The sequence below is a fragment of the Pteronotus mesoamericanus genome, unplaced genomic scaffold (assembly GCF_021234165.1).
Source record: "Pteronotus mesoamericanus isolate MK-2021 breed Mesoamerican mustached bat unplaced genomic scaffold, CSHL_Meso_final contig_163, whole genome shotgun sequence".
NCBI lineage: Eukaryota > Metazoa > Chordata > Mammalia > Chiroptera > Mormoopidae > Pteronotus > Pteronotus mesoamericanus.
Genome location: NW_026555064.1, coordinates 15,205,239 through 15,222,113, shown reverse-complemented (window position 1 = coordinate 15,222,113; position 16,875 = coordinate 15,205,239). Strand labels below are relative to the sequence as shown.

Genomic DNA, 16,875 nt, shown 5'->3' with positions numbered 1-16,875 from the left:
CTAGGATCCAACTACCTATTTCACAGTGGAACTCAGTCTGTGATTGGCCCTAACGCAGGTGGCCCTTGGACTTTCGGAAACCAGGTTCTGGTCACTCTGCGGCCACCTTGCCTTGCCTGCTCTCGGACACGGACATTTTCATTTCATTCCTAACTAAAGGAAACACTGGCCTATTGTTAAAGAGTTTGTTTTCATATTTTTTTTCTTTAGAGTCCAAAATGGATTTTACACTCGAACACACTTGGGATGGTTTTCCAGTGAAGCACGAGCCGGTGATCGTCGGGCTGGAGCCGGCAGGCGGAGGAGTGATGTTGAAAGTCAGTGCTCCATTTTTCAATGATCCTCCGGCCCCGCGCGGGAAGCCCGGGAAGCCTTTCAACAAGCTGTGGGATTATGAAGGTAAGTGGAAGTACTGTATTTTATTGCAAACATAAATCTTTTTATAATAACCTCTCACAGAGCTATTATTTTACCTTGCTGTAAGGAAGTAGTGCTTCTGAGGAACTGACATGTGCAGTGTGTGATGTTTCCTACCAGTCTCTCATTCTGGCTTTTCCCCCATTACCTATGTGATTTCAGCTGTGTACCTAGAAGACTGAAAAATGGCAATTACAGATCCAGATTTCTAAATTGCTGCCATATGTCCTTCCTTTACTTCTGTTACCTGTTTCGAGAAGAGTTCAGCATTCCTGTTTTGTCTTGAAGTATCTTCAGATTGCCTCTTTAACCTTATAAACCTTCTTTATGGAAGTTTGGGGGTGTTTGTCTTATAGAAACACCATCAATTTCAACATGAAATGTAGTTTTTATTTTATATGTACCAGCAAGTATGTATAAAAATGAACTCACTTATGAAACGAAGGTTAGAAGACACCATAAAATCACAGTTTCAGGGTTGCTATATGAATTCCTTCCACTGTTTCCTAATTAAGCTACCGGGCTTATCTTTCGGAAATACTCTTTATGATGCCACCCCTCAGATCACAAACCATTACTATCCCTAAGATAGAGTGCAAGCCCTTCCCATAAACGTCCAGGGTTCCTGTGGATTGGGCTACCACACTCAGCCAAAAGCTCCTGCCTTCCAACAGCCTACCCCCACCCACATGCCTTTCCTCATTCTATTCCCCTGCCCCTAATACACAGTGCTCAAGGTCTAAGGCAGTTTCCATTTATTCAAAGAAACCTTTGATGACTCTTCTAGTCCCCATTAACATCCACTTCCTCTATGCCATCTGCATAGCATGCCTTTTATCAGTGTTAATTTATCATATGTTAAACATATGTTGTCCTTTACGGATACGGAACTTGTATATATCAGCTCCCCACTGGTATACACACCAGTGCGACTTATCTACTCAGCAAGTCCCAAATTCAGCTCATGCGCTTTCCTCATAAACTTACCTCTTTCCCTAACCGCCCAGTCTGCACTCCAGTGCCTCAGGTCACCCAATGAAGAAATGTGAGAGTTCCCCAAGACAGTCTTTCTCACTCTCCGTATTTGGATTTATTAGCCTTGCCAGTGTCCCCTCCTAGATGTTTCTCTCATTCAGTGCCCCTCCTTCATTCCTACCATCTCTGCTGTAGGTCAGGCCTACGTCACCTTTTGCCTCAGCCAGAGCAGAGCCCCGAACAGCCTCTTTGCCCTTAAGTCCACCCTTCCCTCTTGGAAGCCAGAGCGATCTATCTACAATGAAAATTAAAGCTCATCATTCATCTTCTAAAAAAACTTCTCGGGCTTCTCCCCCTCCCGGGATAAGTTTTATTAAATATAATTTCTATATAAAATTTTTCATGACCTGGCCCCTGTCCACTCTGTAGCATCACTTATTAATACACTGAAAACTTTGCTTATCTGCTAATTTTGTTATTGTTCTGCAGCCTGCTTACCCTATACAATATTATGTATATCTTTTCATGTCAAAAATATTTAACTGTGTCTTTGGTTTTAATTATTACATTAGAGTCTACTGCATAGAATAAATAAATTCCATAATTTATGTACTAGCTTTCCTATATAATAGAAGGTTGATTTATATAATAGTCAACAATCCTACATAATAGGATATAATCATTTATATAATTTCCAATTTTTGAGCAATACTTTGATGACTAGCATTATATTTACTTCTATTTCCAGTTGTCTGGTTATTTCTTTGGGATAGATTCTTAGAAGAAGTTAACTGGCTCAAAGTCTGTGTGATGATGTTGATTTCTATAGAACCTCACCAGCAATAGCCTTTATTAATCTTTTTAATTTATGGCCATCTGATACAGGAAAATTTGATGATTTATTTCTAGGCAATATCTACTTATTTTCTTCGCTCCTTTTCCTATTCGGGATAGAGCTATAATTAAAAATGATGAGTTAATTTATTTTATACTCTAAAGGAATAAAGAAATTAGTTATTGTTGAAGCAAAATTAAATTTCTCAGTATATTGTATTTCTGTTTTCAAAAGTCGTGGAAGCATTTTTCTTGAATGACGTTACAGAACAATATTTAGAAGTTGAACTTTGCCCGTAAGTATACATTTTTTTCCTAACTCTTTACTTCATAATTTGAACACATTGTATTTTGGTTAAATCATGTGGTTATAGTATAAGCTAATTCCAACAATGTAGGGGAAATACTAATTCAAATTATGTATAATTTATTATTTTCAAGTAAATGTATAATTTATAATATATGTTTAGAACAGGGTGGGGCAAAATAGGTTTAGAGTTGAATATGCAAAACACAGTTTATTCTTGTATTATTGTTTATTAATTATTGTATTACTTTCCATACAAACAACACTAAATCTACTTTTGCCATACCTTGTATATATTGTAAATGTTTGAACATACTACATTGACATAATTTTTGTTTTACTAATGTAGTTGTTTTTCTAATAAATTAAAAAATTATTTTTTGCAAAATGAAAAATTATAAAACAGCAACTCGTTATTTATTCTATAAATTTGCATTATTATGTACTTAGCTCTTCAGGAATAAAGAGAAACATATAGATATAATGAATTAAACAAGTTTATGAAAATGTTTCTTTTAGGGAATTCTTTTAATGGCTAGATTACACTTTAGATTTGTGTATTCCATAAAAACATATTCATGTATTTCTTCGTTAATCCATCATTTATTTGTTGAGTATATACTGTATCCCTTTATGTTCAGTGCCAGGGGTAAATCAAACATGGCTTTTCCTGAGCTCGTTGAAAGCATTAGGCTTGGGCTCTCTTGGTTCAAATTTAAGCATTCTCTTGGAAACCTTCTTTCCCTGGTTGACAATTTTTATCCTGTAGATATGAAAAAGTTAATTTATGCCTTCCTTTCATCTATATTATAACAACTTTTAAATTAGAAAAATAATGAATTTTTTTTGTATTGTGATTATTCAGGTTACATGACATTTAAATGCCTCTCAGTATCTAGCATCCAGTAACCTTTGTCCCTTTGTAGCCTTGGGATTGATTTAAAAGAGATTTTCGATATTTTCTTTTCCTTATTTTGATTTTTCTGCTAACTCTAATGAGCAAAATGTAGTTTCTTGCAATTTTATTTTTCAGAAGAATAACCATATATCTTTGTGTGTCATCTTTCAACTAACATGCCAAAATCTTTTATTGAAAAATATGATCAATTGTCCTAAACTGTCACATGATGTAAAAAAATTTCACATATTGTGTGATTATTTTCACCATGTGGGTGAGAAAGCTAAAGCAAATAGATTTATAACTTGTCTCCAAGATAGTAAAGAACTTGGATCTACTAGAATTCTAAAGTTTCATCCTCAGTTTTACTTTTATTAGCTAAAAATATCAGTTTATTTTCATAAAGTGATCACTTAGTACTGGATGAGTAAGATAATTAGATTCTCTTTTGTTAGGATATTACATAATAATCATTATGTACAAAATTCATAAATTCTAAAAGTTAAAAAAAATCCTCAGAGTAGTTTGGTTTCATATATATCAGGACGGTCAATAATGAAGACTCATACTTTTGCTTCAGGTAATCAACTCCTATAATAGTTAATCTCTAGGAAGGTAATGTGAAGAATATTGTGTTTTAATTTACAGGAACTTTAACTTCTCCTAGGATGTTCTTAAGCTTGTGTAACAACAATAAAACTAAGCAGAGGAAAAGAATACTTGTCATCTTTTAGAATAGTTTGCTGAAGAAAATCCTCCCTGAAAAGTTCACAAAAGACGGTCTGTATAGAAATGTATAGATATAGTCTTTTCCAGAGACAATACATTTGTTCCGTGTAACTACTTGTAAGTCTTTGATTCTTATTGACCTGGCTCGTCCCAATTATGCTCTCTTACATGAGTTTCCTTTTGAGAATTATTGCGTTTCTCTTTGAAATGTGACATTGGCGCCTGCACCGATGGTTGAAAGCAGGACAGCACATGGGCAGACAATGTTTTAGACAACCTGTGTTTTGTATTTTCTCTCCTCCTAATGAGCTTCAAGACAGTTTTCTTGTAGAAATAACCTTTAGTAAAGCTGTTGGCTTCAGACCTGGAGATTAGCGATGCTTCTCTTAGGGAACTTTAGTTTTCGAAACTGGCTTTATTAATAAACTTCAAATACCATGACATCCCCTTGCTCCTTTTCGTACTTTGCATCATCTAACCAACTGAAGTCTTTTGTATAATTTTGCATTTAAAGAATATAAAAAGCAATCTAAACATGTGTAGCTTTTGACTATAATTATCTGGCAAAAGTAAACTCAAAAATGTCATTTCTCAGAAATTGAACACACTGGCTCTTCCTCTAATCATCTAATATTCATATTGCATCTTTTTAATTATTTGGAAATACAATACATACATTGCAGATATGAAGGATAGTGAAGAAAATAATGTTTGTTTCTTTCAAACACTCATGAGGAATTTTAATTTTGACAGCCATGGACAGCATTTGGTGCTTTTATTATCTGGAAGAAGAAATGTGTGGAAAGTAAGTACATAAAAATACAAGATAAAATTCTTAAGTGTAGAATATATATATATTTATAATATTTAATATATATGTTTAAAGTATAAATGTGAATTTGCCTTCTATATTTCCTGTATTGATTCATAGCAAGAACTTGCTCTATCATTCAAAGTGTCCAGAGGAGAGACAAAATGGGACGGCAGAGCTTATATTCCTTGGAGTTATTTTCCACCAAATGTAACAAAGTTCAATTCGTTTGCGATTCATGGATCAGAAGATAAAAGAAGCTATGAAGCTCTTTACCCTGTACCTCAGCATGAACTGCAACCAGGACAAAAACCTGACTTGTAAGTAGAAGATGAATGAAGATACATCCCAGCTGGGAGAGGTCTTTGGAAATGAATTCTCGGTAGAGCAGTGATCACATTTTCATTCAGCGGAGACGGGTGTGTGCAGGCGCCTGGTGGGGTGCTGCGTCCCCCGATGGTCCTCAGTAAATATACTTCACAGACCGGCTGTGGACAGTCTTAGTCTCTCTCCCCGCTGTAAAACTTCCATGTGTATATGTCCATAGCAGTCAGAGAAAGATCTTGCTTGGTGAATATTGCGACAGCTGCTATAGAAGTATTGCAAATTCATTTATGATCCCTTTCGGAGACAATAGCCAGAGACATCCAGGTTCTTGGTGTGAACAAAGGGTTAATGAATTCTTTCCCCTGTTGCTTGAGAATGTGACCTTCAGTTAGCTCCCTAGTTCTCTTCTCTTGGTAAACTCTTAAGGATAAAAATGTCAACTAGGTTTCTAGGCAACATGGCTTATGGTAAAAATGACTCCCAATTGGTAGATTGCATCTGGACTGATAGTATTATGAATAAACTATAAATACCCGGTGGGGACAGCACGGCTTCGGATTTCCCTTTAACAGTCATGCTCTCCCTGTGGGGTCCCTGCAAACTCTCTGTGGACTTATTAGAAGAGTAGTGGCCCCTGTGGGGCAGCAGACATGTGAGCCCAGGTGTCTCCTACACCTGCCTGATTTGACTCTCACCTCTTTGAAGCTGCCAATTAAGAGGATACAGCTCTGGGCCAGCTGGACGGATGCTTCAGGGACTCCGTCAGAAGGGGGAGCCAGGTGCCGTCCTGGGGCGCCAGGGTTCCTGCTCCCTCGGTCTCTGTGTGTGCTCGGCATGGCCACAACCGTCTGGCCAGCTTGTGTGTTCAGATGAGCCCAACAGGAGCATCCTAGTGGGCTTTGTGCCATGGCAGACTGGCTTCTCTGCCCTTTTACCCTGGAAGATGCTCTCCTCCTCTCCCTGTTTGCCTTCTCCTTCCTGTCTTGCTCTTGCTTCGTTTTGCCTTCATCTCTTCTATCCCACTTCTTTCTCCTGCCTGACATACTTTTTCCTCTGCTTTTCTTCCCAGTCCTGAACCTTTTTAACCAGCCTCTTCCTCCCGTCTTTTCTCTTAACCTTCACTATCGGTTCCTTCGCCGCCTCATCTGGCACTGACAGTTGTGGCTCAGTCTGGTCAGGTGAGCAGCATGGGACTGGAGTCTAGATGCAGATGACTCAGGACCCTCATATCATGGTGGCTTGTTTCTCTGGCTCCGCACCACCTAACACCTTCTCATCCTTAGGTTCTTAATGTGATGTTATGCTCAGCTCCTCAATTTATATGTTATTGCAGGAAGAAGTATGATTATACCATCTGCCAGGGCAGAGCCACGGCAGAGTGGTTTCCTGCAGAGCTGAGCTCCACTGCAGCACGTTAGTGAAGCCTTTCTCCCGCATTAAAGACACAGGAGAAAACTCCATAGTAGTTAAATAGTGTTCCTGGGAAGAAAAGAACTAGGATTAACACTCTTTTCACCTCCTTTGCTTTGGCAAAGGAGTCTTATCCTCTAATCAACGGAGCTGAAACATTTAAAAACAATTGTTCAATGACTAACATAAAGTATATCAGAGTTTAAATATAAAACATCTTTAAGAATATAATATGATTTGTTTAACGTCTGATGGAATGAGTCAGGCTTTGAGGGTTGATTTTTATTTCTCCCCTCTGCTGTGTGGGAGCTATCTGTGAATTTAGAGGAGAGTGCTTTGGGATGTGGGTGCGTGTTTTCAGAGCTGAATGTTTCAGAGCTAGAGCGAGAAAATTATACATACAAGCTATATCTTACCTTTGGTGTTCTTAAAATAGAGTGTTGTCCTATCACAGACGTGACAGAATGAATAGCTCTTCAGAACAACTATTTCACAAACACATAAGTCATTTCAATTCCTACCTTCATTTTCTTTGCATTTAGCCATCGTCTGGAATATTTCAAGCCTTTCAGTTTTAACACACTGCTTGGAGAAGAGTGGAAACAACCAGAATCTGACCTGTGGCTAACAGAGAAACTTGATGTGTAGGAGTATAGTTGATGACCACATCAATCACTTCTTCTCTGTACCTTTGAAGGTAAATCAACCACACATATGATCTCTTTCAAGATACTGTGAAAACATCTCAACAATAAATGTTTTCATAAAAGTCAACAAAAGTATAGTGTCTCTCTGGCAAACGGTGCATAAATTAACAAGAAAATGGAAAGTTTGTAAATGATTGTGTCTGTAAAGTTAAAAATTTTCTCCAAGTTATTTAGTCCAGAAACTATCATGTTAATGAGTTCTGTCACCTGCTTTGTATCACCTTTACCCCAAATATCCCTGACTCTTGTCAATCAAGTCATTATTTCTCTTCCCACTTTGCTAAACCTCAGCCAGTCTGAGATAGGAACATCTTATTTGCATATTTTTGAACTCCGTGTGGTATCCATTAATTCTTTACTTGGAATCTTTTGTCCATTCTTGAAATGGGTAGAAAACTATTTCAGTTGAACAGGAGATCCACATTTGCTAAGGCGTCATTAAGATATGTGTGTTATTTAATGAGCTGTTTTTCCTGTCGTATGACCATTTTTACTCAGTAGAGGAACGGAATTCGGGTAACAGCTTCTGCTTTTATTATCAAGAAATGCCATTTCTTAATGCTATTAAACAGTGTGTGGAATGTACTTTTTTTTTTTTGCAAACATCAAGCAGCCTGGTCTACAATTTTCAAATTTGCAGTTACAACACATTTCATAGCTTGAAGCCATCTCATAGGTCATTTATGAACTTCTCCACCAAACCTGGTCCTTCTGCAGCATTCTTAACTCAGAGATTAGCAGTTTTGCATAAAAACCTTCACTACTATAGTACAGATGCACAGTTGTCTACCCAACAATATATTTTGTCTCCTTCTTTATTAATAGAACTTTAATTTTTAGGGGCTGTTCTCAAAAACCACCTTTTCCCAGATTCTTTGCCGATAGAAATGACCCTATAAAACAGTTCATATCAATGAGATGCAAGTATTATTTAAAGTGTTTGGTGGGGCTTCAAAAAAAGAGGCTTTAAAGATGGAAGACTCAGCTGCCGCACACCCTCTGTCCTTTGCCTTCCCCCTTCCGTTTTCCTCAATTGCAGGAGGAATCCCTGAGGTGGCACACCAGCTACACTGGCCCACGAGGAGCCAGCTCAGGGGCAGCTGAGCAGAGGAGCCTGGGTTCCAAAGGACACAGTAGAGCAGTACTCTGTCTGGACTGCCTTCCAATACTGGAGAGGATAAAGTGCCTGGTTTGTTTCCCCAGAGTCATCTATAGATTCCGTGCAATCCCAGTTAAAAATCCTAGAAGGATTTTTTTGGGGGAGGGGGTGGAAATTAACAAACTGATTCAATGGTAATGGAAAAAAAAATACAGTTAAATATGTAAAAAATAAAAATAAAAGGAAATGCAAAGGACTTCAGCCAAAACAATTTTGAAACAGAATAAAGCCAGAGGACTTATACTTCCTGAATCAAGACTATTACTAGGTTTTAATGGTGAAGACAATATGAGCATGGTATAAATTTAGATAAATATGTTGTATGTCAGTGGAACAGAATAGAGAACCAGAAAGAGAGCTATGGAGAGTCAATTGATTTTTGACAATGGTGTCAATGCATTTAAAAGGGAAAGAATAGTCTTTTTCAACAAATGATGTTGGAATAACTGGAAAAAAATGAAAAAATATGAACCTTTACCTCTACCTAACATCCTACAGAAAAATGAACCTAATTGTGATTGGTGAAATGAAAAATTTCAGGAGAAAATCTTCACAATCTGAAGGAGAGAAATTTCAATCAGGACAGAAAAAGTACTCACTGAAATAGAAATAATTGGATTTCATCAAAATTAAAAGCTTTCCCTCATCAAAAGCCTCCAGTAAGAATGTGAAAAAACAAGTCACAGATTAGGATAAAATATTCAAAATGCACGTATCTGACAGAGGACTCTTACTGAGAATATATAAAGAACTGAAAATCAGTAATAGTAAGAAGTCAGGTAAGGAGCCAAACATTTGAACAGACATTTGGCAAAGGAAAATATGCAAAAGGCCAATGATATATAGAAAGGCTTTCAAGCTCACTTATCATCAAAGAAATGTGACTTAAAACCACAGCAAGATACCACTGAATGACTAAAATTACAAAATATACATGATAGCTAGCTGGCTTAAAATTGAAAAAAATATTGAGAAGAGCAAACATTAATGAGAACATGGGGAACCTGGAATTTCCCTGCACTAAGGGAAGGAATGTAAAGTGGTATGAATGCTCGGAAACTACTTGGCAATTTCTAGCAAAGTTAAATACATGCATGCCCTATGACTTAGCAGTTCCATTCTTAGATAGATACTCAAGAGAAATGAATGCTCATAGCAGCTTTATTCATAACAGCACCAAACTGTAAACAATCAAATTTCCATCTGCAGGAGAACGGATAATCTGATCTAGTCAGACAATGGAATACTTCTCATAAAAAAAGAATGACTTGTTAATACATGCAACAGTCTCGATGAATCTCAAAAGCATTATGCTGAGAAAAATAAACCAAACACAGCAAACTGTATAATTATTTTTATACGAAGATCAATTATAGGCAAAACTAGGCTGTCCTGAGTTGAGACTGGAGCTGCTTGGCATCGGGCAGGGGGTTCCCAGACCTGGAATGGGGGCAAGAGGGAGTTTTCTGGGGCAGTTGAGGTGTTTTGTGTTTTGATCTGGATAATGGTGTATACCTGCATCCATTTTCCAACATTCCTTAAGCTGTATATATTTGAAGATATGTGATTTTACTATGTGCAATGTATACCTTAATAAAATACTGTTATAAACTATAAATAAAATGAGATGCACTTCAAATTTATGCTGCTCCATCATTAAATAATCATTAGTGCTGGTTAAATGTGACCTATCAACTAACTGTTTTCATTTATTAAGTATCTTCTCTATCTGAAAAGAGAGCTCTTGTAAGATAAATGCTTCCTTTCCAAGGAAAACAAAACAAAAAGCACTATAATTACATGTCATGGTGGCGGTGTTAGGCATCTTTGATTAAATTCAGAAATTATTTTTAAAATTGACAATAGTAACTAATTTGATATGGTAATAATCTGCCAGTTTTGGATAGGAAATACATATTTAAAATAATCTAGAAAGATTTATTTCTAAGTTACCGGAAATAATTTTGTAAATGCATGTAAAACTATCAATACAAAAAATAAGATAAATTTCAGAGTATCCTGATTTTAGAAGTGAATCTATCTCTGAATCACAGGTTCAGATATAAATCATAACTGTTTATAAATGGGGAAAAAGTAAAGCCCAGATATTTTAGATCACAATCACAACCAATAAAACATTGACTTTGAAAGTTGTGGTTTGTGAGCTTTCTAAGATGTATTATGCATTTTTAAAACCTGTTTAGATGTTTTTTAAGCACCTCTTACCTTTCTTTCATCTAGATAAAGAGATATGTTCCTTCTTTCAATACCAGGCAAGCAAAAACACATTATATAAACATTTTCTTTTGAAAGGAACATGCAGTTTAACTACAGAATTTTGGAAAATGTGTCCATTAATAAGATACAAACAATGAGCCCTATAGAAGCTTAATATTTGAAAGTGGGTGTTTGTAATAGCTGTTTCAAATATGTTCTTCAACCTCGGGAAAGGACAATCATCCCTTTCATTCCTTTCCGAACCCCAGGCCCCTCAGCCCTTAACCCCAGCAGCCAGGGGCACTCTGAACCTGACAGCGCCTGGCCCCCTGCAGGGCTTTGCTGCTGCCAGGCTGCGTGGACCCCCCACAGGGACCCACTCACCCACCTTGCATGCAACTACCCAGGGTGTGTGACAGAGCTGACTCCTCAGGGACAACCCTGACCAGGGAGGACAGGGGTCCGCGGATGTACACTCCTCTCTTTCATTCCTTGGATGGACAGTTCTGAGGTCCCTCCCACATCGCTCTTCAGAGGGTCCCTGAAGGGGTCACATCCCAGTTGCCTATAGCAGTGGCCAACTAAGAACACGCCTAATTTTACCTCTTCCTCGGTTCCTGTTTTCCCCTTCATAATTCCTCACTCCTGTTTGGAATGGTTTAACCAAAATCAACCTCCTGTGAGCCCTTGTCCCAAGCTGTTACCTGATTCTACAAATAAAAATAATGGGGAAGAACAAAGGTACTCATGAGCTCTTCACTTGTATGGGGTTCACAGTCTCAGAGAAGACGAGGGTTCCAACCCCTTCGTTAATAAGCCGATTGCAAAGGGAGAGACATTTTTTATGCCAGGCCCCTCTTGGGTGTTGTTTATTGGAGCAGTGTCACTGTCATTGAGGCAGGTGGACTTTGGTGGACTAGGGGCTGATCTGAATGCAAATATCTTAGTATTTATCACGAATAGGGAATGAACCAAAGTGTAGTAGAAGATGAGAGGGAAAGAAAACCCAGGCTTCCTCTTATACCAAATGCTTTTCCTAACTTGGTATTTGTGAAAGGTCAAAAGTCAAGCTTTAGAAGATCGGACAAGTTTGGCAACCAAACTTCATACCCTTGAGTAACTTGCAATGACTGTAATGGCTTTTTATCTCTATTTAGTAGAAACTGAAGTAACTTAGCAGTAATTTATTCTAAATGATTTTAGTGTACTTGTGCAGAAAACCTAAAGATTGTGAACGTCTGCCTCCCTGTCCTTCATATTTTATTGTTTGCTATAGTGACATCTTTTTTCCTTCCTGAGAAGATTGTTTTCTTTTGAAAGTAATGAAGTAGGATGATTTATACCAGTAACCTTTCAAGCTGCAAGTTGCAAACCCATTAGGAAGTGGATTATGGAATCTATACAGTGTTCTGTATTTTCCATGCATTACGTCTTGCATGAGCTTGATTATAGTCAGGTTCAATTTTTGGCAAGAATATTTTGTAGATGGTGTTGTATTCTGTCAGCAGATGCATAATGTCTGGTCGCCTCCTTTTTGTGATGTTAGAAGCCGTTGGTGAGCATTGCCTAAATCCCTGAATTCATTAAGGCTTACAATATGTCAATAATGCAGTTTTCTCCTTCCATGTTTCTTAGCTGGAATATTGTATAAAAATTATCCAAATTCAACTATTTTGATACCAAGAAGCACTGTTTTTACAGGATAAATGCTGATTCTTTTATTTGGTAGCTTTCTGAATAATTGGTTTTCTAGCAATCTCCAAGGATGGCCAATGAGACTTTTATAAGTATCTTTATGAACTCACTGATTTAAAAAGACTTTATGCACATCAGTCAATACATTGCAGTTTTCCCATTGATGGTCAAAGTGCTCCATCCTTGGCCAAAGGAAGTCTCTTCAAGTTAGCTCCTTAAACATTGACCATGGACTTCGTTGTCTTTAATACTTATTTGCTTTCTGAATGACAGGATGTTCCAGGCTTACCTTGAATTTTGCCTGCTATAGACAGAGAGCCAGCCGTTCCTCCAGTGAGTCTTGGTTTCCCTCAGTTCAAAGGGTATTTCGAGACCACTATTTGTACACTAGGGAGTGCCCGTTGCTAATGTTTTAGCAATGTTTTCTAGTCCTTTTAAATAGAAAATACATGATGATTTCATATTGATACTTCCTACGTCTTCTCATCTTCTTAGTCTGTTTCCCTTCTAACATAACCTGGATTGGGGTTCATTGATGTCAACATAATTTCACATTTGCTTTCCCCCAAAACACACACAACAGACTGAATAAAAACTATCAACACTAATATGATTACCAAAAAGAGTTTAAAGGACATGTCATTTTAGTTTTAGTAATTCTTTTTGACCTTAGAGTATACCCCACAAAGGATATACAAGCAAATTCCTGTGTTCAAGCATTGACCTTGAGTGCAGGCTCTGTCTGTGCAGGCTTAGGCTCTGTGCCACCAGACTCCGTACACAATAAGATTCATTGGCTCATTCCCCTTTCACTTTTTGGGATTTTTAAAAATTTAAGATAATTTTAAATATGAGGGTCCAAATTCAAATCTACAAATCAAGATACACTTGGGCGAGGGTTGGCCTCCATTCTAGTTTCCTCTAACATCTTCCTCCCCTACAATTAATCATTAACAAAATTTATAGTTCATGCATCCATTTTTTAATATAAGCAATATGTACAGGGTGGGCAAAAGTAGGTTTACAGGTGTGAAACAGAGTTTATTCTTTAATTGTATTGTAATTATTATATTGTTTTCCATATAAATAGCTGAAAAGCTACTTTTGCCTTACCCTGTGTAAATAGTTATTTGCCATTTCATCTTAGATAGAAGTGTTAGCATACTAGATCTAACAGAAAGGATTTCATGGTCAAATTAGACATTCCTGAATAAAGGATCTTATTTAGATTTACTAATAATTTTAAGGATAGAAAGCAATCAAAAGTCTGAGGCACCCATCCATCCATTAAGGACTCCCTTGGTCCTTCCTTTCTGCATTGGACACCGTCTCTGGCCTAGAGTAATAAATGCGGTCTATCAATGAGGTTTTGAGGTGACGTCACATAGCAAGAAGGGGGTTCTTTAAGTAATGAAATATCTCCATTGTATATTTAGATTGACCGTGGGCTTGCATGACATTTTCCTGGGGGTCATGCCTTATGAATCCATAGCTTCTAGGGACAAGTTTGCTAAGAGAATTCCATAGATAAGAACACTCCTGCTAGCAAACACCGTCAGCTTAAGTCAGTCAGTTATCAGCATATTTACAAGAAGATTAGACTGGGACACCTGCCTGTTCTCCCCTGACCCCAGAGAATGTTTCCTTGGTAATTGGAAACACATCACAGACGAGCAGCTTTAATTCCTCTGTCCCCTGTCTACCTCCCGAACTTAGTCCTTTGCCACGTATCAGGTGTCTTCTCATTATTTCTTTCACCCATTTCTTTGATATTTATACAAAACAAAATATTAACTCCATTGACCACCAGGATTTATTGGGAAGTAAGAATTCGCTCTATAAAATACCTTAACAATGACTACACTGCTTTAGAGTTCTTTTGCTAGTCTCTTGCCAACTCAGTTACTCTTTTTCTCCTTTATTTACAATTATTTGAAACTTTTTATAATGTGTTGATGGAAGCAACTTGAGTATATAATTTTTCTAAGCCAAATCCACTGTCTTCTCTAGCCAGTCAGGTTTTATAAATATTGTATCCATTGAAAGATTTAATTCATCTTCCCCAAATATTTTTTCATCCTGGGGGAATCATTGTTTACATAAATCTTGATTTTTATTTATTTGTATAAATAAATGTAAAAATCCCTTGCTATCCTGTGTAGCTGTTGAAGAGAGATAAAAGTGATGTTTGACTTTATCAATCAGTCTCTTCCTAACAGAAATGGCTTATCAAATACCACACCTCCTACTATAGGGATGGTGACCGGAGTCCGTTCACTACATGCTGGGCCTCTTGTGGTTTGTCCCAGATGTTATAGTAAGTTTTTAACAGGTGTCATTATTGAACATGTACCCCTGCTAGGGAACACGCCGTTTGTTGCTGTATTTCAAACTGCCTACATGCTGGCTTCAAGAACCCAGGTAGCTGGCTCAGGAAGCTGATGAAGGCATCTGTCTTAGCAGTCCAATCTCCTTTCTGAGCTGGAAACTGGACTTTTTTTTTTTTTTTTTTTTTTTGTGAATACCCACATGGCCGCTTTCATTTTTCTTAATTCTCAGTGAGTTTTCCTTAATTGAGTGCCACCTAAGGGTATTCTCTATTGTCTGGTGATATAAGGCCCATTTGCTGTTGACTACAGCCCAAAGGCTGTAAATACCTAAATGCTCCTCTGAGACCAGGAGCCTAATCTTCTCCCTTTGCTAAATTAGCAGCTCTCAACTCTGCCAACTTTGCACACATGCCTTTCTTTCTCCCTTCAAGGTTTTTCCTGTCAGGAAGGCACATAGCTGCCAATTTCCAAGCCGTAACATGGCCCACAAGCCAGGAACTGCCATCGCAGAATCAGGCAGCTGCTTCGTCTTGGCTGGGAAGGAGTCGCAGGGCTGGGACCACCGCAGCGTGGGGAAAGGGCTCCTTGGAGGGCTCTCTCAGTGGCGATGAGCAACGTGCTCCTGCCGCAGCGCTCCTCCCCTGAACCCCCTGCCCTGTGTAGCCTCTTCCCTGTGGAATGTTCTCTTGGGCGGCCCCTTCCCTGTTCAGTGTCTCTCTGACATCACCCAAGGCAGGAGTGATATCTAAGCCTCAGAATTATTTGATGCAGTTTTAATCAACTTCCAGGAACAAGGTAGCAACTGTCTTTCAAATGGGCTTTAATGAGCAGCTGCCTTAGTTGTCAGGTCCAAAACCCAAGAGGTCTTTGCTGAGTAGCCCTGTTGGATCTCTCCCTGAGGCTACTCATCTGCATATATTCTCAGAGGCAGATAATCTGAGCATTTGGATTGGGGGGGGGGGGTTATTAATGGGCTCCCTGTACCACTGTTCTCTATAAATCTTTTCTTTAATATTTTTTAATTAATTTATTTTTTTCAAATACATTTGTCTATAAATCTTTTAATGCTTCATTCTGCTCAGGACCCTGCTTCCTAAGGATTTCTTTTTAATGACTTGGTGATAGAGGCTAACAGTATTCTTACAGGAACAATGTGATTTTGCCAAAACTCCAGCTGCCCTCTTAGTGGTGAGTGTTTCGTGCGTTGGACGGGTCTGTGAGAGAAAAGAATTTATTTCTCACAGTTGGAGGACTGTCTGTGGTTGCTCCAGGAATTTCTCAGATTAGCTTGGACTTGCTTTTTAGCTGGATTTATCAACTCTTCTCTATTTGTCATAAAAGTGATTGTGGCTTCAGCCAATTCCAAAGCTTTCTTATGTCGCATGACCAATTAAACATGACCGTGAAGGAAATGAAGTGGGCAGTGCCAGGCGAGGCTCCGCCACAGGTGCCAGAGGCCCTGCTGGGCCGCTGGATTCTGTCACCTGCTGGTGCCATATGGTAACGACTGTTTGTGTCAGTTTAATTACTGGGGCTGAGGCTTCAGGTCAGATGGCTGTTGGGACATGGAAACAGCGGCAATGGCTCCAGTCACCTCCCGGTTAATTGGCACCCTTTCCTTGGCTCGATCCAGCGAGACGGGTCGCAAGAAGAACCTGGCGCAGGGAGAGCCGCCTTCGGCCTGGCTGCGTGCCCAGCTGCGGTTGTCCAGCGACGCCGTCCTCTTCGCTCTCCCCTCTCCTCCATGCCACTGCCCCGCCTCCCTTCCTTCTCTCCCATGTGTAGCAGAACGTAACTTTTTCGGCTGCTTCCATGTGAGTAGAGAGGGTGGCTGGGAGGGGGAAAAAAATTCCAACTTTGTTTCTGGGCGCTGAGGATGTCAAGGCAGGATTTTTTCTACTCTTGAAAATTCTGATATTCTGAAAACGCAAAGTCAGTCTCCTTTTAATAAAAAATATTGAATTTGAAATAATCATGATATTCGTTATCACATTTTCCCTCATGTAGGCTTAATACATTTTTAAACTTTGACAGCCCTCCATTTTTATACTATGACATA

General features: G+C 38.5%; 1 protein-coding gene across 1 annotated transcript; it reads left to right on the top strand.

Moving 5' to 3' along the window:
• The first annotated feature begins 218 nt into the window (after positions 1 to 218).
• CUNH4orf33 (chromosome unknown C4orf33 homolog) lies at positions 219 to 7,414 on the top strand. Its single transcript, XM_054561872.1, has 5 exons — positions 219 to 399; positions 2,462 to 2,522; positions 4,914 to 4,965; positions 5,092 to 5,291; positions 7,251 to 7,414. Exons 1-5 carry the CDS (start codon positions 219 to 221, stop codon positions 7,354 to 7,356), a joined length of 600 nt encoding a protein of 199 aa, XP_054417847.1. The 3' UTR covers positions 7,357 to 7,414.
• Positions 7,415 to 16,875: the final 9,461 nt, after the last annotated feature.

Bases quoted from the DNA above. Each gene is read 5' to 3' on its own strand.
- CUNH4orf33 (XM_054561872.1), top strand. From the start codon at position 219: ATGGATTTTACACTCGAACACACTTGGGATGGTTTTCCAGTGAAGCAC. The intron at 400-2,461 runs GTAAGTGGAAGT...TGTTTTCAAAAG, and splicing joins CAAGCTGTGGGATTATGAAG to TCGTGGAAGCATTTTTCTTG. The intron at 2,523-4,913 runs GTAAGTATACAT...TAATTTTGACAG, and splicing joins TTAGAAGTTGAACTTTGCCC to CCATGGACAGCATTTGGTGC.